The 21112-nt window shown below is 44.0% G+C and overlaps 1 protein-coding gene across 1 annotated transcript in view; it reads right to left on the bottom strand.

The window, feature by feature from the left end:
• Nucleotides 1-21112, bottom strand: part of CELSR2 (cadherin EGF LAG seven-pass G-type receptor 2) — a 691477-nt gene that overhangs the window by 185964 nt on the left and 484401 nt on the right. The window contains exons 9-12 of the mRNA XM_085643385.1: nucleotides 17772-17938; nucleotides 14773-14958; nucleotides 12940-13053; nucleotides 11073-11247 (exon numbers count right to left, since the gene is read on the bottom strand). Coding sequence (XP_085499511.1) covers nucleotides 11073-11247; nucleotides 12940-13053; nucleotides 14773-14958; nucleotides 17772-17938 — 642 coding nt within the window. The remainder of the gene's footprint in view (nucleotides 1-11072; nucleotides 11248-12939; nucleotides 13054-14772; nucleotides 14959-17771; nucleotides 17939-21112) is intronic.

Genomic DNA, 21112 nt, shown 5'->3' on the forward strand with positions numbered 1-21112 from the left:
TTATCACCTACTGATGTTAATCCTGTAGGATATTGTGGTCAGAGGTTACCAGTTTTAGGATATTTTTCTTCTAAAATCAAATTTCAAGACAGGGAAACAGAAGCCAAAATATACGTTGTAGAGAAAGGGAAATCCTTATTAGGGTGGAGGGCAGAAAAAGTTAGATATCATTCTAAATCCGAACCATCCGGCCCAAGTTTTGTTAACTGAATCATTTGATACCGAAGTTTGGAAATCTAAATTCCCAAATTTATTTAAGAAAGAATTAGGTTGTTTGAAAAAATTTAGACATCGTATTTTCCTGGAAGAGGGAACCATTCCTAGAGTACATAAGGTAAGGAATGTTCCATTGGCACTAAGAGGTCCTCTTAAAGAGGAGCTGAATAGGTTATGTAAAGAAGGGATAATCAAACCTATTGAAGCCTCAGATTGGTTAAGTCCAATTGTTATCGCACGCAAACCCAATGGCAGTATCCGCATGTGTGTGGACTTGAGAGATCTAAATCAGTGCATATGGGTCGATCGTCACCCTTTACCACACACAAACGAAATGCTATCAACTATTGAAAATGGTAACATTTTCTCAACATTGGATTTGTCGAGTGCATACCATCAAATATTGTTGCAATCTGAGTCCAAGCATCTAACATTTTTCATTACACCGGAAGGAGCATTTCAATTTGTGCGCATGCCGTTTGGATTAGCTTCGGCATCGGCAGTATTTCAGAGGGTCATGCAAAACATGCTAGGTGACAACCCAAATGTATTAGTCTTTCATGACGATATATTGGTTTGGGGTAGTAATAAATGTGATCACGACAAAATCTTAGAGAATGTATTAAGCAAATTAGAACAAGCAGGATTAACTATAAGTCTACAGAAGTTCAAATTTTGTAAAACGGAAGTAGAATATCTTGGTCACACATTGTCACCAGAGGGAGTCAAAGCTAAATTTAAACTAGTGGAAGACCTAGAAAATACCTCTATACCATGCGACAAAGATCAACTAAGGTCATTTCTAGGGTTAGCAGAGTATTACTCAAGATTTATTCACAACTTTTCTACATGTGTCTCTCCTTTGCGAGAACTCATGAAGAAAAGAATAAGTTTTGAGTGGTCTGAAAATTGTCAGCAGGCATTTGAAGAAGTCAAAAAAGCAGTCACTAATGCTATTGCCTTAAAGCCTTTTAATTCTAATGACAAGAGTATAATAGTGACAGATGCTAGTGGTTATGGAATAGGAGCAGTTCTAATGCAAATGCATGATGGCAAGGAGCGGGTGATAGCTTTCGCGTCACGCACTCTGAAGGGTGCGGAAAGCACTTATTCCGCAATAGAGAAAGAAGCATTAGCGTGTTGGTGTGGGGTACAACATTTTCGGAATTTTGTTTGGGGAACAAGTTTCGAATTGCACACAGATCATAAACCATTAATCGATTTGTTTTCCACATCTGGTGCAGGAAAAGCTTCTCCCCGCATAGCAAAATGGATTTATCGTCTACAGGAATTTAATTTTAGTTTGAAGTATGTTCCTGGTGTAAGGAACATTAATGCTGATTGTTTATCACGTCTTCCGGTGCACAAACCTGACAACGATGAAATTGATCACGAGATGGATGATTGGATTGTTGCTAAATTATCAGATGTGTGTCAAGCTATCAGCGAAGATGAATGGAGGAAAGCCATGTTAGAAGATGTTCTCATGAAAAAACTAATTGAATGCTTACCCAGTGTTGAAGGGTGGGAACTTCAAGAGAATTTGTTACAGTACAAGGAAGTTTGGAGTGAATTAGCTGTCGTGAATGGTATACTGAGGAGGAGTGACAAGTTGGTAGTTCCCAGTTCCCTTAGACCGAAGTTGATTGATCTATTACATGAAGGGCATGGTGGAATGACTGCAATGAAAAGGAAAGCAAGGAATGATTTCTGGTGGCTAGGAATGGATAGACAAATTGAAAGATTTGTTAGAGATTGTGTGGCATGTTCACGTAGTGATAAAACTCATACAGTTCAAGAAAGTCCCATCCACCATTCTAAGTGGCCGGAACGTGCGTGGGAAAGACTAGCAATGGATATTTGCGGCCCATTTGAAATATTGGGAATTGGTAACAGATACGCTATTGTATTGATGGATTATTTTTCTAAATGGCCAGAAGTAACATTTGTCAGATAAGTTAAAGCCACTAATATAATTGAATTTTGTGAATAGATATTTCGAAGGGAAGGTTGCCCTGCAGAGATTCTCACAGATAATGGTTCACAATTTACATCTGGTGAGTTTTTTGAGTTTCTCAAAAGATGGGGTATAAGACACTCAAAAACTCCGGTCTATCATCCCAGGGGAAACGGTTTAATTGAACGCTTTAATCGTGTGATTGGTGAAGGTATCCAGATGACTTTCCAAAACAACGGGTGTTGGAAGAATGATGTAAAAAACATGTTATGGAATTACAGGATAACACCTCATTCTGTAACGGGTGAAACCCCTTTTTGTTTATTGAAGGGCAGGACACCATGTTCCATTGCCGTTCCTGCATGGATGGGTAGAGGTGGCAGGAGGGTAATAAATGAGCGTGAAGTTAGAACAAAAATTGAGAAATATCAAGACTCCTATGTACGGAAACATAATGATAATCTGCTCAAGAAACCAAGATTATTTTCTGTGGGGATGTATGTGAGAGTAAAATCTGATTCTTTTCCTGGAAAGGGAAATTCTAAATTATCCGATCCTAAAAAGGTTCTGGTAGTCAATAGGGTTTTTCTGAAACTCTCAGATGGCAAGTGGTGGAATGTCAATTGGGTAACCAAATGCAATGAGACGGAGGTTTGTGAATGGTTGAAAGGGAACAAAGGGGAAGGGTGTGTGAGTTCAGCACCTGGAGGCACAACTGCATCTAACCTCAGGGGTGGTGTAGAGAACAAACACAACAATTACTGTGATAAATCTTATAGAAGCTCAAGGCATAGCACAAGGAGGACAATTACTCCAGAGAAACTACGAGATTATATTCGTTATTGAATTTTAAGTTTTTGGTGTTATAAATTGTTATGGAAAGAGGATATGTTGTGTTCTTATGTATTTCTATTTAGTGATGTCACCAAATGGTCGCCCAGCAGCTGTAGCTTGGCAACAGGGGTTCTAGTACGTGAGGCCAGTCTGTGGAGTTACGGAGACAGGACAGCTGTGTGTCAGGTGGCAGCTGTTGGGGGTTGCTGTTATCTATCTTAAATAAACTACTTTCTACTTCAACTGATTCCCCCTTTCTTCAAAACCAGGCACCTTTAATTTAGTCCAAGATCAAATTCCAGCTCTATAGAGCTAGAACACATTTCATAAGGGTGCAAGTGTATGTGAACTATTCGACAAGCTGGCAAAACCAGCACAATGATTTAGCTGCTGTATTTCCTTGCACTGTAATGGAAGCACCTGCAGCTCTGCGGGTTCAGCGTTTGCTTCAGCTCACTACCTGAGCGCGGGGTCACAAGTTAGACCAGTGGTTCTGTCAGATCGCCGCTCATAAGGTAGGTCTCGAGAATATACTCTGCCTGCACGGTATTCAAAGAACCTTTTTGTTTTTTTAAATATACACTTTTACAATGTTTACATTTAGGATGTTTTGGGGAATGGTAGTTCTGTTTTCAGGTGCTGGGGTCGTACTGCAGCACCCCCAAAATAACCGTGAACGAGCATGAAAGATGACTTTAAATTTTGTTTTTATCTTGACATATTTGCTGTGTGTTCAAAGACAGACCTCAAATGTTAGTCTAGTCTGCTGATAAATTGTTGCTTATTTTAACAGGGAAACTGGTGTTCACTTTTCTTTCTTTGACTGCAAAGTGTGAGCATTTTGTAAAGTGAACTATGACAATCTTGCTGGTGTGAAAGAAAAGGCTGCAGGATGTCTTTTTCTTCTAACACAACACAATGTAAATATAAATGAACTGTACAAATATTTCAAACTAAATAAATAGGAAAGTACAAATGAAGTCCTTTTTCCAACTCTGGAATGCGATACAAACCTAGATCTCAATAAGATCAAAATAAACCAAAAAGAAATTCTTGGTGATGTCCAAATTACAAATATTCGCTGAAATTCAAATTCCACACGTTACCGTTAGTGTGCTACATAGTTTTAGCAGTAAAGCATATTGTCAGTGCAAATTTAGTGGTCATTCAATGGATAATGTGCTCTCTGTAAGGATAGTGAGCAACCACACCATACTTTAATAATATATTTGTGACCGTGTACTCCAAAATACAGCACCAGATACATACTACACCCGTACTAATCTCCTGCTGAATGGGTGTGGCTCATTTCCTACACTTGTTCTTTGAGTGATTCTTGGATATTTCCGAAACCCTGTGATGGCATTCTGAAGTGATGTGAAGTTGATGGTGAAACATCCCCTCCCCCCCCCCGTCTGAAAAATTTTGCAACACCACTGACTGTTTTTTGAAAAACAACTATTTACTGTAGCCTTATGATGCTTAAAATTACTTTTAGAAGCATGCAGAGTGCGACAATTTTCATTTGTTTGCATTATTTTCTTAACTTTTACAGTCAGTTTGGTCACTGTGTCACGAGTGCATAATAAATTGTGTTAAAAACTGCTTTGGATTCTGTAGAAAGCTGGCTCTGTATATACTATACCAAAATGAGGTATTGTGTGCATAGAGTCCAGGGAAACCCCAAAGGTAGGCAGAGGTAAAAATAGATAGCACCTGAGGGTGAGCAGTAAGGCTTTATCAGAGGGTAGTGTTAGGCATTTGTTGTACACACTCAATCAGCAAATGATGTCACACACTCAAAGGCTGAACTCAGACCAATTTGATTTGTATGAAATTATTATTTAGTTATATTACCTACAACCAAGAAAGCCTGGCACAGGTAAGTGTATATGATCCTTTTTAAGGCTGGTTAACCAATACAAGCAAGCTGAATGAAAATGACTTCGTTAAAGGTTTGTAAATGCTTTCAATACAGTGAAATTACTGTTAGATTACTTTGGATTGTTTTACAGATTACTTTCTGGATTAATTTTTCTTCTCAGTGTGATATATCTAGATATCACACTGGGACATTTCCTAGAGAAAAGGTAAGTAAGCAGTTTTTAGTTATTTGCAGTTTTTCAAAGTTCCATACAGAACCAGTCAATGTATTCAGGAAAACAGTCAATGTATTCCTATGGAAAAAAATGAAGATAACGGTTTGCAGGTAAGTACAAGTTTGTGGGAGTTGGTATTCTGGGGTTACAACCAGGGTTCCCCCAGGGTCGAGGATGCACTCTCAAAGAACCCTCAGCGGCACTTGGGCGGCTGGGTGCAGAGTGCTGAGGCCCAATGTTATACAACAGGGGATAGGGGACCTCCGGTTGGGGACGGTTCACGAGCAGGCCACAAGGTTGTGGGAGCAAAGCTCCTGGGGTTTAGCTCACGGCAAAGAGGGATCCGTTTTAGCACCCAAAGTACACCCGCAGAGGTGCAGGCGCGGCTGGGTGCAGGGTGCTGGTTTGGTGTCGGTTGGCCTGTTGATTTCAATGTGGATTCTCCAGTTTCAACAAAGACTGCAGGCTCGGGGACGGAGATCTTCTGGAGGTGACCACGGTTGGAGAGGTAAATTGGGATGCCTGGGGATGCTGGAACACTGTCGGTTGGGCCACCCAAGGCCGTGGGCCGTCGGGTGCAGGGGTATCTTTAGGCATCCGGTTTTTCTTACCAGCTCCGTTCGCGGTCGGGGGGATCCTCCAGAAAGAGACTGCAGGCTTCGCTGGGAGATTCGAGGCAGGTCACAGATCACCAGAACTCAGGTCAGGATCGCCAGTGAGACCTCCTCGTGGTGTTGGGCCACTCGAACTTGGGCCCTGGGCATCGGGTGCAGAGTGGTGCAGATTCATGGATTTGGCCGGAGCCAGAGTCTGTGGGTGAGCAAATCCGGTGCTCAGGGGAGACAAAGTCTTTTCTGTGGAAGTCAGGGTCGGTCCGCTGGGTTCTTGAGGGTGCTGGCTGCAGGACACACCGAGATTTTGCTTCTGCAGGTTCGAGGTGGGGTTAGGCCGGTAGAGCCGAGGCCAAGTCAGTGGGCGTCCTCCTCTTCTGGCTTTAGCACGGCTTCTTTGGTCCTTCTTGGGCGTTTCTTGTCTGGGGAGGCAAGGTTCAAGGTTGCCCCTAAATACTAGATTTAGGGGCTTTACATGTAGGTAAAGGTTGGGACCAATGGGTTCCTTCCTTGAGGTGGGTACACGGCCGACCCTTATTATTCCACCCTCCAGTGGGAGGGGGGCATATGCCTCACTCTGGTTGGCTCTGTCCCCCCCATCCGCAAGATGGCGGGGACTGAGAGTTGTACTTCACCTCGCCTCCCCCACCTGATAGGGTTGGCAAAGGTGGGCACACCCCCTTCCTCACTTGATTTTCCCGCCGATTCTCCTGCCCAAAGTGGGGGACAAAACCGGTGGGGGCCAGTTGCTGGAAGCAGCAAAGGCCAGGGGAAACGTCACAAAGGCCGAAAGCGTTTGAAGCTTCATCATTCGTGGACCCTGCCCATCATGGGGAAGGAGGCTAGGCACCTTGTCCCAGGATGTGCATTGTTTCAGACCCCTGAGAGCAGCAGGCTCTTGACCCAGGTGTCCAGAAACATGTCTGGTGATGGCAGCTGGCGAGCAGCCACTCAGCCTGGACACTATTGTTAGGTCGTTTTTCAGAAGGCATTCTAAGATGCCCTCTGTGTGCATTTTTTATTAAATCCTACACTTGCATCAGTGTGGGTTTAATGTGCTGAGAGGTTTGATACCAAAGTTCCCAGTTTTCAGTAAAGCCGTTATGGTACTGTGGAGTTCGTAATGACAAACTCCCAGTGCCATATACTCTTAATGGCATTACTGCACTTACAATGTCTAAGAATTGGCTTAGACACTGTAGGGGTACAGGGCTCATGAACCTGTACCCTCACCACTGGTATAGAGCACCCAGCTAGAGGGATGGCTGACCTATTCCAGGGCAGTGGGTTGTAGGTATGGCACACAAGGATGTGTGCCATGTCGACTCTTCACTTTGTTCTGCACCAAAACACGCAGCCTGCAATGGCAGTGTGTGTGTAAAGGGACAGGTCCTCCAAGGGTGGCACAATAAGTGCTGCAGCCCTTAGAGGCCTTCCCTGGCCACAGTGCCCTTGGTACCTATGATACCTTTTACAAGGGACTGACCTGATGCCAAAGAGTGCCAATTGGGTTTTGTTTTCAATGCAGTTTTAGGGAAAGAGCATAGGCCCTGGGTACCAGTTTGGCAGGACCCCAGGGCACACTCAGTCAAAGTACATCAGGAGTTTAGCAAAAAGTGTGGACAACCATCCAAAAAGAGGGCACTTTCTTACAGAGTCCAACTGGCGTGCTGCACTTGACTAAAGACTTGAGACAAACATTGCACGACAGAGCCATAACAGGTTTTATGAGAACAGAGTATGGGAGTTAGTGGACCCCGTGGGGATGTCAGCACAGTGACGTAGCTGCTGCACGCGCTGCTGACATATGAAATAGCCATTATAAAGAACGGGGTAACCCAAAAGGAACCAGTCAAGGACCTGGGTACTGTTTGATACAAAAGACAATGGTCCCGGACCAATATTTCGATTCAATCAATGATTACAAATTAATAAGTTTGTAAATTAAATACACAGCATGGAATTAAAAAAGTGCAAAGACAGGCCACATTCTGGATCACCATATATTTATTAGAATCAATTGGTGAGACCCAAAACAAAGAGTATTCAATACAAATGGCAATTTAGGAAAGGTTGCTCCAGGGGGAGACGTGCAGAAGACAGGGTGCTCAGAAGTGAGGTGAAAGAAGTGGATATTTCCACAGAAATGCGTACAAGGTTTAATATGTCAAAGCATAACACAAGAGGACTGGTTGTAAATCACCATCCTAACAATGCCTGGCCAAAATAACACAGTAATATATTTAAATAAATTTTCAAAAATGGAAATTAATTCCAAGATGGCACGTGAAATCAGGGCTCAAGGTCCAAGCAAAACAAGGGGGGAGGGGGGCGTCGACGTTTCGATCCGACTTGTAGCCAAAAAAGGGGGTGTTTTATTCCTCGGCCTTGCGGATCTTCATCAGGACTGTGCAGGGCAACCCAGATTATTTGTTTAAAAGGCAGTACTGGGGTCCGTGGTTCATATTGCAGAATCCAACAGAAGAAGGTACATAATGGGCAGTCCCACGGAGACGGTCGCACTGACGGAGCGCGCGCACCCTCGAATCTCTCTAATTAATCTTCTAGCCTAAAAATTCAGCAAGTAATCTGATGCTACGGGGGTAGATTCAATTAACTTTTTTTCAAGGATAAATGTACCTTCTTCTGTTGGATTCTGCAATATGAACCACGGACCCCAGTACTGCCTTTTAAACAAATAATCTGGGTTGCCCTGCACAGTCCTGATGAAGATCCGCAAGGCCGAGGAATAAAACCCCCCCCTTTTTTGGCTACAAGTCGGATCGAAACGTCGACGCCCCCCTCCCCCCTTGTTTTGCTTGGACCTTGAGCCCTGATTTCACGTGCCATCTTGGAATTGAGTTCCATTTTTGAAAATTTAGTTAAATATATTACTGTGTTATTTTGGCCAGGCATTGTTAGGATGGTGATTTACAACCAGTCCTCTTGTGTTATGCTTTGACATATTAAACCTTTTACGCATTTCTGTGGAAATATCCACTTCTTTCACCTCACTTCTGAGCACCCTGTCTTCTGCACGTCTCCCCCTGGAGCAACCTTTCCTAAATTGCCATTTGTATTGAATACTCTTTGTTTTGGGTCTCACCAATTGATTCTAATAAATATATGGTGATCCAGAATGTGGCCTGTCTTTGCACTTTTTTAATTCCATGCTGTGTATTTAATTTACAAACTTATTAATTTGTAATCATTGATTGAATCGAAATATTGGTCCGGGACCATTGTCTTTTGTATCAGACATATGAAATATGCTGCAACTCCACTAGCCCATCGTTGCCTCAGACTTTTCGCCAGTGATGCAGAGTTCGATCACTGGCGATGTTGGCTCAACGTTCAGACCTGAGACAAGCAGGCCTGTCTGGAGAAAAGGATTTGTGAAGTTTTAGGAGTGCCAGATACGGTACCCAGTTGCACTGCTACAATACTTTTTGAAAGGTCTAAAGAGTGAAAGATGCAGCATTTATCGTTCCCTGCTCAGTGTTTTTTGAAAGGAAGTAGAAAATGGTGATTTGTCTTTATTGTTAGCATTACTTTCTAAATAGCTTCTACAATTGTCTAGCTCTATAAATATATATATTTTTTTAAAGAAAGTTGAGTTTGCAGATTAGTGGAAAGCTGCCCAAGGTAAAGGATACAAGTGACAAAGTATGACCAAATCTGAATAAGGAAAGACAGACCTTTATATGATGCGTGAGCAAGGCCCAGTAATAGTGTCTTGCATCATTTTAACTTTGCGCAAGTATTTTTTTTACAAAGTGTGTGTTGCTTCTAAACTATATGAAGCTATTAATCTCTCAAGATGTGTTTGAAAACAATTGTTGGAATATCTACTAAAACAGTTTAAAAAAAAAGAATAAAAACAAAGGCTATATATTCATTTTACAAAGAAGAATGTGTCCATCAGCTGATAAGTTTTTACTTAGTCCCGTATCCAAACTCTGTGTAACTTACTTTATTAAAAGCGCAGAACCTGCTTGAAGCATAAGCCGTGGCACAAAAATACCAGATCCCCAGACTGCCATATTGCTCTATTCTTGCTAAATTCCCTCCTCCCCTTTCTGGCACCCTGCCATATTTGAAGTCTTGATAATATTTAATTTAATATTGGGCATTTAGATCACTCGTTATATGCCTGAGGCTATAATTTGGTGCATTTTAATGTCTTTTAAATTCAAGAAATAGATCATTAGGGTTATTTTCAATCGGTATTAATAAGATATATATATATTTCAGCATGAAGGGCACGAATTTGAATTCTAAAATAATTCTGGTGCATTTTAATGTTCTTTACTTTCAAGAAACACATAAAAAACATGGATTTCGCCTTCTTTTTACATATTAAATGATCTGTGTATTCCATCCAGTCCCATGGCTTTCCAACTAGGGAGACACCAGATACAAAGGTTACTCTTAGGTAAAGGTAGTTTACAGTTTCCCCTGAGTTCTTTACTCATACTAAAATCTAAACTTTTCTTCGCTGGCTCTCAAACGTAGTCAATATAAGCACAGTGCGATAACTAAAAGAGAACACGGAAGTGATTGAGAGAAGCCGACAGCAGGGAAGGGCCTATCTAAGGGATGAAAGCAATGTCCTTTAGGGTTTTTTTTCGAACAATTGTAATGACCGCGTAGGGTTTCTATTGTTCCCCTCATGTCTGTGCAGACAGCGGTCATTATCTAGTGTATTGTACATTTATCCTTACGGAAGATGATAAAATCACCTTCAAACTCTTTCTCTTCCCCCTTATTGTATGACATACAAAAATAAAAGAGAACCTAGGGATGGTTGAGAAGGCCAATGACATAGCAGGGAACGGTGAATCAAAAAGTAGACAATGTCCGAGAAGTACAAGTTCAAAAAGGTAAAGACCGGATTGCTTTATCTGTGTCCTTGCTGTGCTGGCATCTATGTGAGGCAAGCGTACATCACAGATTAAATCATTTCCTGAAGAACTCAGGATCACTCTCACTGAAAGATCAATTTCTCTTCAGAAGTGAAAGTGACTGAGAAGATGATAAAGGCATCAGGATGGACTCTTCCAAGGGTGACACCTCATTCGCCAAGGAAAAGATGAAGTTTGCTGGGAGGTGAAACATTTTAGACTTTTACAGAGACATCACCTTGGGGAGGACAAATAGGTGTCTGAAGAAACTTTTGAACATCATCTCAGACTAGAGGAGTTCTTTATAAATTCTGGAGATGTGTATGACTTGGTGAACCAAGTGATATTAAAACTGTAACCATCACTAACATGTTGCATGGGTGCCCTTCTGTGCACACACGCAGAACCTCTCTGGCGGATCTTCTCATTCTGCGGTGACCATGTCCCTTACCTGGATCGCAGCTGCAGGAGTGGCTATCCCAGTCGTCGTTGCAGTAGCTGTTGTCAGGGCAGGGGCTGGAGTCGCAGGGGTCTGGGACGCTGCAGCCACGCTCCACATTCACTCGTTCGGCCTGGTTTACATTCAAGGCCACAGCACTAGCTGAGGTTTCACCAATGCGCACTCCCTAACCATAAGGCAAAACAAAGGAAGAGGACTAAATAAACATCAAACGAGTGTATGAAGAGGGTGACCGGGGAGTTATTTTATGTTAGTGAAGAAATTACTGTTTTTTGTAGGAAAGTTGCAATGTGTGGAGGGTCACCAGGTGTAAAGGGATTAAGTGTGGTCACTGCGTGGTTGTGACTGTGCAAATGAAGAGTCAGTGTGTGAGGGTAGTAGTATGTGTTGGTGGATGACTGAGAAGGGAGTGTTAAACAGTGAGTAGAGAGTCATTATGTGAGAGGAAGTTGACCATAGCCAAAGAAAGATGATGAAGGATTGAGGGGAGGGGATGAAACCGAGGGGAGGATTGCTGTCTAGTGGGGGGTCACTCTGTGTAAGAGGAAGGGGTCATTGTAGGGAAAATCGTTGGTGAAACACAAAGTGTGGTTCTGCTGAGACAGAGCGTGAAGGGAAGGTTACTGCGTGAAAGAAGAATAACAATATGAGGGTCAGGCCAGCAAGGTGCAAGCGAAGTCTGTCACTTTGTGTGAGATAAAGGTAAAAGTGAGTAAGGACATGATACAAGTGTGTGAGGGGAGTGAAGTTCTTCAAGAAGTTGCAGAACACTGTCAGAGGATAGTGCATGCAACCTTTTCCATCTCGCAAGGCTTAAACCTAGATTTCTGGACACATACCAAAGCAGAGGCAGCGTGCAGGAATGAGCTTCCAGGTGTACCACAAGGTGGCTAGGACAAAAGAGTGTGGGTCCATGAAAGACAATTGCTTCATGATTTCATTGTCGTTGCATGACGTAGAGATATCCACGGAAAGGTAATTTAGTCTAATGTTACGTGTGACACCTACAGTCAGTTCTGGCTTTTTAGCCAACATCACTTTCCATGCGATTTTTGATTTAAGGAAGGACATGTGCTCTATGGAAGGACATGTGCTCTATGGAAGGACATGTGCTCTATGGAAGGACATGTGGTCTAAGGAAGGACTTGTGGTCTATGAGAGGACATGTGGTCTATGGGAGGACATGTGATCTAGAAACCAAGCTCCCTCATTGTGGAAGGTTGTGACCAGATTTATAACGCCTGGCTTCAGCTCTTTCCTGAAAATCGAGTGATTCTAGGCAACACACTTATTTCTTTGTGCTTAGAAATGGTAAAATGGTAAATACCTGAATTGTAATGTAATTATTATATGAATGTAATGTAATTGTATATGTGTAAATCTCATTTTTATGTGGATTAGCTTGTATCGTTTCCCAACACCCCCACTGATTTGTATTATTTTATTGTTACCCAGGTAAGTGAGGGATATACAAACGTCAAAGCTATGATAAAAGCAACATTGCAAGTCCCAGAATGCACTATGTGTTGGCTAAAAAGCCAGGACTAGATGAGTGCATTAGAGATGAACTGGGCCTCCGTACAGCCAGATCACCTATGAAAAGCACATTGCACTTTTTTTAAATAGGTCTTATTTGAAACTGTTCACCACATTTTAGCAGAAGACATATACAGTACCACGTTCTATATAGAGAACCCACACAGCATTAGCAAAAACTGGCTCTAGAGCGGAACATAATACTGATCCAGCTAGGAGGTTGCGTGCCCCATGTCATGCACACACGCAGTTTAGAAGCAACGAGCATAATCCCATTATGTGCAAACACACTGCTAAAGAACAAGCCATACCCCTTCCTCACCTGCATACATCCACGGAAACCCTGCTGGACTCCGCCACCCTCGCTGGCCACGCCTCCCACGCTTAAGTTACGCAGTTTAATTCCATGAAGTTCGGTGCTCATGTCCACGATAACCTACAAGAAAAGAACAAAAATTAAGAACTGTGTACGAGGGGCCAGCTCTTAAAAAACAGTGTTGTGAGTCAGCTGCTGGTGCACGGTACCTACGTGCGAGGACCCGGCACTGAGAATGCTGTTGCTCTGGCTGCACGTGCACAGTCGAGCTGCACGTGCTGTTCTGAATGGACTTTGAGGCATGGGCAAAGTGGGCTCTCGCCCTGGGAACCAGCCTTTGAGGAGGTCCTTGATAGAGCCAGCTCTATTCTGCAGAGTCTTGCCCTGATGAACTTGAATAATTCTTAAACGGATTGATTTAACTACTGTTTTTCTTTAATTTATTTTTAATGTGATTGATATGTGAGGGTGTATTACAGACATTTTGCAGAGAAATGTGTTTATGTTTCATGCCACATCCATAAAACAGTTTCTTTTAGATCAAAACAAGACCTCACATATGAGAAAGGGAACTATGTCACATAGATTATTTGCAGTAATATTAGTGAGCGGCTCCTGTGTTACAATAACGGCGTTATCCCTGAATATTATAATTAAGTACATTGACGGGCATATTTATGACCCAGTTTGCATTGCCCTTGCACCACACAACCTGCTAAATGTGCAGCACAAACCTTAAGTGAGATTTATGAAATCACGCAAGGCCACTGTGCGTGGCCCTGAGTTGCTCCATTAATCTGGAGTAAAGCAATGGAGCGCAAATTGCTGCTTTGTATTACTCTGCCCTGTAAAGGTGTTTCGAGGGCGTTGTGTGGGTGTTCAAACGCAACTTCCATAGATTTTGATGCATTCCCAGATTTGTCAGAATTGGCAAACCTGGGAATTCACCAAAAAGATATGCCTTCCCAGGGGAGGCGTTAACGAGGTCAAATAGCTTTATTTCTCCTCATTACTTCCTCTTTCTGTGTGTGCTGCATTCTGCAGCACACATAGATAAAGAAAAATGCCTCAGGGGTTTGTTTTTGTGCAGGAATGTAACCCTTCCTGCACACCAAAAAATCCTGTATGCAAAAGAGGCACCCTTGCACCATGGTGCAAGGGTGGGTGTAAGTGTGCATGCGTTGGTGCTAGGTTGCCAAAAGGGCACCAGCGCAGGGGAAAAGGTAGGAATGTGCATTCCTGTCCTTTCCCTGTCATGCAGTGCAGCGCAACAAGGTGACTTGCTCCGCTGCGTGAAAATTTCATAAACATTACCCTTAGTATTTGGACGAGTATGTCTGTGCACAGTCAGTGACTTAGCCAAAGAGGGAATGAAAGAACTGAAATTGGATTATAAATACAAAGCTGTTCCGAACAAGGGCCCCCAAAATAAATTTGGTCCAGGGATCCCAAAGTCCTTAAGATATCCCTGGCTACCAGATGCTACCAAACGAAATAAAGGTGTTTAGACAGACGCTTCTGGGAAGCCTTGAAATGAAATACATCGCTGCTGCAAACTGAGTGATGCTGTGGTGAGCTGTGAGCAAAAGGGGGACAGTACAGAAATATTCAACATTCAGAGGTGCTGCACATCGCCAGTGGCGGAACAAAACTTGAGGAGACTCCGCTGCAAAGTATATGGAGGTGGGCCCCCTATGTTCCAGACCCAGTCAGGAGCACTGAGGCCAAGGGTCTGCCCCCATGCACAGTGTCAGAGGGGCCCCCCTCACACCGCAGGGGCTTCAGGGGCTAATGTTACATACGCCACTGCACATCGCCCTTGCCCTCCTTTCGTCATACCTCATGGAGACCGTAATCAAAGGTCATGACTGCCACGCCATGGGTCTCTGGACTGTCCTTCCGGCTTCTCATCTCCAGCTGCAGGTAATGCCAGTCTCCATCATTCACCTTCACATGGTCCAGCTTCAGCGTCGACACGCGACTACTGGCGCGGTGGAGGGTCATCGCGGCATGGCCATCACTTAACTGCAACGGAGAGGCAAGGCAAGGAAGAGGGACACAAAAGATGAGAGATAGGTCGCATAGTCCTGTCCATTGAGTGCACTCATATAATGCATTATTAAAATGTAAAAACCCTGCCCATTATCGAAGACAAATACTTAAAAATCTGGACACGATCAAATTTATACTTTTTGACACTGTGTTACACATCCGAAGGCAGAAACACTGGAGTTACGGGATTCTGTGACCGTGCCGTTTTATGTATAATCATGGCACATTTGCCACATAATTTACTCCGTAATTTCCTGATTTTAATTTTTACAAAAATGTTTACGTTTCTAGCTCAAATGGATCAAACGTTACTAAAAAAGAAGCAACAAGTTTTGCCGCGCAGTAGAGGTCCCTCTGCAAAGGTTGATTTGACCACGGATGTTAAACTGGCACTAATGAGCTGCAACTTCTGCCCAGGCAATGCTAGAATGTAAAAATTACAAAATAATGAATTACCGCTACCACAATATGTGTTACCTTAAGCTGCATAATTTGTCTTTTTGTGGCATAATTTGGTATTACTGAATGATTTGTCCTGATTAAATTTGCTAGTTAAATTGCAGGGGAGGTGGAAGAATAGGTGCAACCATGACTGCTAAACTCAGAACTCCAATATGTGCAGTAAAATTAGTTAATCCATACTTCGGAATGTATCGTCCCACTTGTAATAAATAGGGCTTTAGAGTATACAATAGACTGGAAATTGGACAGAATTAAGTTCTGAAAATACACAAAATTTCACATCTAAATAAATGTGTTCTGCCAGTCTACTTCCATCACAAACCACTTGATTGAACAAGCCTCGTTGTATGGAAAACACAGAGTCGCATGGAGACATCACAGAGGCTGCTGACAGAAAACTTGTGCACGAAAAGGGGAAAATTTAGGACGACGTTCGCATTTGACGAACATAACAAAGCGTCATAGGTAACACCGAATTCGAGATCAACAGTAAAGGCAGTACACGAGCATGGAAATTATTATAGGTTAAACAGTAGGTGTACTTTAATGTAAAATTTAAATAAATTGTTTACTGTCCATGTAACTAAACATTTCAAGTTAAATTAAGGTCTCGAGTAATAGGCACCCTTGTTTCTGATAAAGTAATTTAGGGATTTAGTGTGAATCCCATTCTATTCTAAACGTTTACAGTACACTCAATGTGGCAGAATGCACTTATTATATGTCCTGACCCAGGGAGGGAGTCATTTATTTTTTATGTAAGAGTTTTCTATGATGCAGACTGGACCACATGGCTCTAGTGCGCTTTTTAGGTAACAGTAATAAAATCTTACAGACCCATCCCATGTATGTGAAAGCAGTGCCTTAGAGTCTAGACAGTGTAATGTTTATAGCTGAACTGCATTTCAGTGTTGATCAGATCTAGCCAATGTCCAGCAGATGGCGCTACCGTAACAGACATTATTTCTCCGCACTTGCCACGATTGACAGATTTACTAGCACTGCAGTCCTCTCTGTAGCATACAGTACCGAATGCAAGCAGCCCACGGAGTGCTCGATTGCAGAGGAGTTCTGGAAAATCTCCGGTGTGTGCGATGGAGCAAGAGGCGAGTGGTGGACACAAGGGGAGAACAGACCTCAAGAACAGATGGCACTGCCTCCCAATAGCTGAATGAAGGTGGCAAACACTAGGGGAATCTATGCGCTGTATGATGTAGGAGACAGATGTTGTATACGGGGATGTAAAAAGGGGCATATGTACCCTTTGACAAAGTCCCTAATGTAGCAAACGAGCAGAGAGGCGCAGAGATGGAACCGAACGAGTGGGTGCAAGGCCAAGGGTGAGACGCAGCACTAGCTGGGGCTATTGTGCAGCCTGCACTGCCCTGAATCAACCGAGCGATGGAGGCGATCACAGGTGGGGGCCTATGCGGAGCTCTATGCAGAGACGGGCTCAAGTCGCCCCGGTTAGAACGCAGGGGGCACCACGATAAAGCGAGGGCATGCCTGGGATGATTTCGGAACAGTGATAAGTTTGTGAAATTATAAGCGCCAGGGCCGTGACCAAGAGGACCCAGCAGCTGGCACCACCCATTGCCCGTCATCGCTGTCAATGAGGGTACCAAAACAACTGTTAATCATCTCTCTTGCCTGCCAGTGCGACAGTTCAGATTATTCCAAATCCCCAAAGCTAAAGGAATGGCTGGGGAGGCAGGTAGGAGCAATTTTAATGTGTATTGTTTTTATAAACAAAAGTTGTTCTGCTCATCCCTAAATAAGATGAGCAGCGCTACCACGTGGCAGACTATCATAAATGAGGTGTGGAGTGCTGGTGCTAGCACCGGAAACCACCGGTTCAAATTAAGCACTGTTTAGGCCTCTGCCTATAAGAACATGGGTGGGCGGCTCGGAGCACGTGCTCTGGAACAGGAGCGGCAAGCACAGGATGAGCAGGACACTAATCCGAGCGGCCATTTTGGAGTGTGAATTTTTGTGGTATATTCCTAGGGAAAGTGGCGAGACCACTCACTGAAAATGTTGTTATAGAACCTGCATCACACAGGGTTGGAAGCTTGATGAGCCAGATACTGCCAATTATCATTCATAAGTCGACACACTGTTATATTGAGCAGGGTAATAGGGACAACTGCCTACGAGGTAAGGGAAAATTCAGTTTGTGGCACGTGCTCTGGACGGGGGTGACTAGTAATCCAGGCTACAGCAAGCTTCATTGTAGAGGGCAAGATTAGGAGTTCAGATGTTTATCCATCCACAACCCCCTGTATGACCCACGTGTGCCTGCAGTTACGCCATAAACCACCTACCTGCAGGGTGATGGTGGATGCCAGCTCAGCAGAGGCCCGCAGAAGGATGCCGTTTGGTTGACGTGTGCGGAACATCAGCCCAATGTGCCAAGGTGTGGTGATGGTAATGGCCAGGTTGTTCCAGGCTACCAGGCTGCTTCCCAGGTACCGCTGAGGGCTTGCCATTTCTGGGTAGGAGAAGGGGACAAAAAAAACACAAACAGATCAGATGCCTGGGCCATGATGCAGTCAGATCACCATGTTTAGAAATTGGATAGGGAAAAAGAACATTCAGGCTAGAAGTTTACGTCCCGCAGCCCACACATGCCAGGCGAGCACATACCGTGCAAATGTACAAAGCAGTACTTTTTAATTTATCCTGGTTAGAGCTAACCATCGATCAATGAAGGGAACGCCATGTCTACTGCAAAGGCCTAACATTTCCAACTGGTTGCATGCCAAGCTCTGCCCAATTTATCCTTTGCAAGAAAATTGTCTAAGTGTTACAATTTTTTTTGTAATAAAAAGAGAGTTCTTTTGGTAGCACAGTTAAGTTGTGCATGAACCCGCAAACAAAACAAAAACCCTCTCTCTCTCTCTCTCTTTCTTTCTTGGTCTTTTTCTACTTCCAGAATAACACTGCGCTCCTTTCACCATTTCTTTGCCCTTTGAAAACCACACCAGTGACATCCTTTGGCCTCCTGACACAGCTGTTGGGGTCTTCTAAAATATGAGACTTATTGGCACATCAGCAAAGGTTGTAGTTGAAGTCTGGGTCAATAGTAGCAGTAATTAAGGAGAGCGCATTCCAGATTGGCTTTTGCCAAGGGAACTAGGACCACAGGTACCACATTAGATAATGACAGTCACACAGGCATCAAGATGTGCTGGAAACTAATCGCTGCTTGGCCTTTTGGCTAAGTTAAGTAAAGATAGGATAGATGCATTGGAAGCCACTCTGAGGGAACTTGGTACACCTGAGCGGTAGAACTGATGCTGGGAGTAAAACTGTGGAGTCTCAGACAGAGCATCTGGCGTGAGCCAGGCGCGCAACACCCATTGGACTCACAGGGCTTCAGCCCCCCCCCCCCCCCCGTCGTGTGTGGCAGCCCGGGATGAGACACCTTCCCGGGCAAAAAAGCAGCCGCACCCGAGCACTTCACAGGTCTTTAAAAGACCATTTGCATGTTAATGAGGCCTCGCTGTTGTTTCACCCCTTCTAGGAGCCCCTGCAGCTCCACTCTGCCTATTGCTTAAAGTTCAGCCCCCCCCGAAATTTGGCTCTAGTTGCGCCTCTGGCGTGAGCTGAACATGTCACTGCTTTTGCCTCAGCCATACTCTTCTTTTAGAGCCTCATGTTCATAAGTCAATACGCCTTGACTTTGGGTGGCACCACCTGGGCACCAAATATCTCTTAATTTTTTTCTCTATGCTGCAACCCTCAATGTGTGACATCAGGAATAAGATCTACAACCACACCACTCATTCATACCTACCTACCTCCCTGGAGCAACAGATGGGGCAGTGCGACACTAAACTAAATTAGAAGCAACATCACTACGCATAAGAACTTTCTTGTAAGGGCTATATCGCAGACGCTCTGAAAATAGCAAGGCGCAATCCTTTTCACGTTTATTATTCATACAGAAAGTCACAAAGACAATATGCACCACTGACCACTGTAAAATGTGGTGCAAAATTACGTTTTGGCTAGTTAGGGAAGATGTTATAAAGTCTGATGACGATGGGCGTATCTCAAAAGCTGAAAGTTCAATTTTTCTACGGAAGCTGCCTTTGCGTAAACCGACCTTTCCAATTTCACAACCATGTTCCATGTGGGATTAGGTGTGTCAATTCCCTAGGACAAAAGATTACAGGACATGGTGCCTGTGAACTAGCGCTGCCGCCGCCAGACACCCGAACTTGGCTGGCCTGTGCTTTACAAAGATCACAGAAAATCCCCATCTCTGGCACCATATCGCTAATTAAAAGTGTTGACTAAATCCCCTGGATTAAGAAATAATACAGCGCTTCTGTGAGAAGTTGGCCTGGTATATGATGTTCACTAGTTAAAGTGACCACCTTGTACCATGCCAAGCAAACCTTATGGTGTGGTTGTAAGTCAACCTTTTCGGACCAGCTGCCCTAGTGGTAGCGTAGGCTAAGCAGTCTTTGAGGCTAAACTCGTCAAAGCGTGTTAAGCAAGCTGTTTTACCAAATGTAACCCCCTTTATACCAATGAAAGGACACCACACAGATATATATTGAAAATATATATGTATTTATTTCTCAAAGTATCCCCTAGACTCTTTATGAGCACAGGAGCACAAATCGTTAAACAAGAATACGTTAGAATACACAGAAGTTGCACTTTATATGGATAGGCCCTGGTAGCCACTCGAACCATATACTAAAATAGTGGTATAAGTACCACGAACAGAAAAGGGAAAAGGCCTAGGGCCTCTAGAATCGATGGGCCTACAAGGAGCTAATTTTAGTTAGTGACCAGGAGATCCACGGGTTGCGTGTGCAGAGCAAATAGTCACACGCGGGCTCCCATAGGTTTTCAATGGGTGCGTAAAAGTTACAAAGTTACTGCAAAAAGGATCTTCCGGATGGACTATGAACTCAAGATTGGAAACACAGACACTAGAGATGATACTCTACACTTGGGCACCGGAGTGCCAGCTTTACCTCACCCACAGGAAGCGGGTGCATAGGTCTCGAAGTGCGTCGGGTTTCTTCTATATGTTCAATGGAGCCTGAAGACAAAGATGCTGCAGGCGGTCGGTCCGGAAGGGATGCGGTGGATCCAAGGGTGGATCGGAGTTGTAGAAGACCTGTAAGTAGAGGGGACAGTGTTCACAGTCACTAGCCAGTGACCAGCGTGGCACCAGGTGGGTACCAGGCGATGTCGGGTGCAAACAGGAGGAGAGGTGCAGCTTGTCTCTGCAGCCACGTGGTCCCTGAAGGTCGACGACGTCCAGGAATCGGTTCACGAGCTGTCCCACGCAGGCTCTCGCTGTCGGCGGTGTCGGCGACTTGGTCGAAGCAAACAAGCCTTGGCAAAAGCAATTGTTGTGGAGAACGAAATAAGCTGATGGTTCTGACCAGCAAGGTCAGAGGGACTGCTCCTTTGGAGGGGAGCAAGGGCCAGTCTGGAGCAACCAGACCAGCGGTGTAGTTCTTGAAGTTCGTCGCCAAGATGGCCACTAGCCAACGGGCCAGCAACCGGTTAAGCGCGTCGAGTGGCAAAATGCAGAGGGGCCCCACGCAGATCGTGGAGATGCTGGAGGGCTCACCTTTGGTGCAGATGCTGCTCGGGTGTTGGGCTTCTCAGGACCCAAAGCACAACTTGGAGG

This window comes from Triturus cristatus, chromosome 1_1, assembly GCF_964204655.1.
Source record: "Triturus cristatus chromosome 1_1, aTriCri1.1, whole genome shotgun sequence".
Taxonomy (NCBI): domain Eukaryota; kingdom Metazoa; phylum Chordata; class Amphibia; order Caudata; family Salamandridae; genus Triturus; species Triturus cristatus.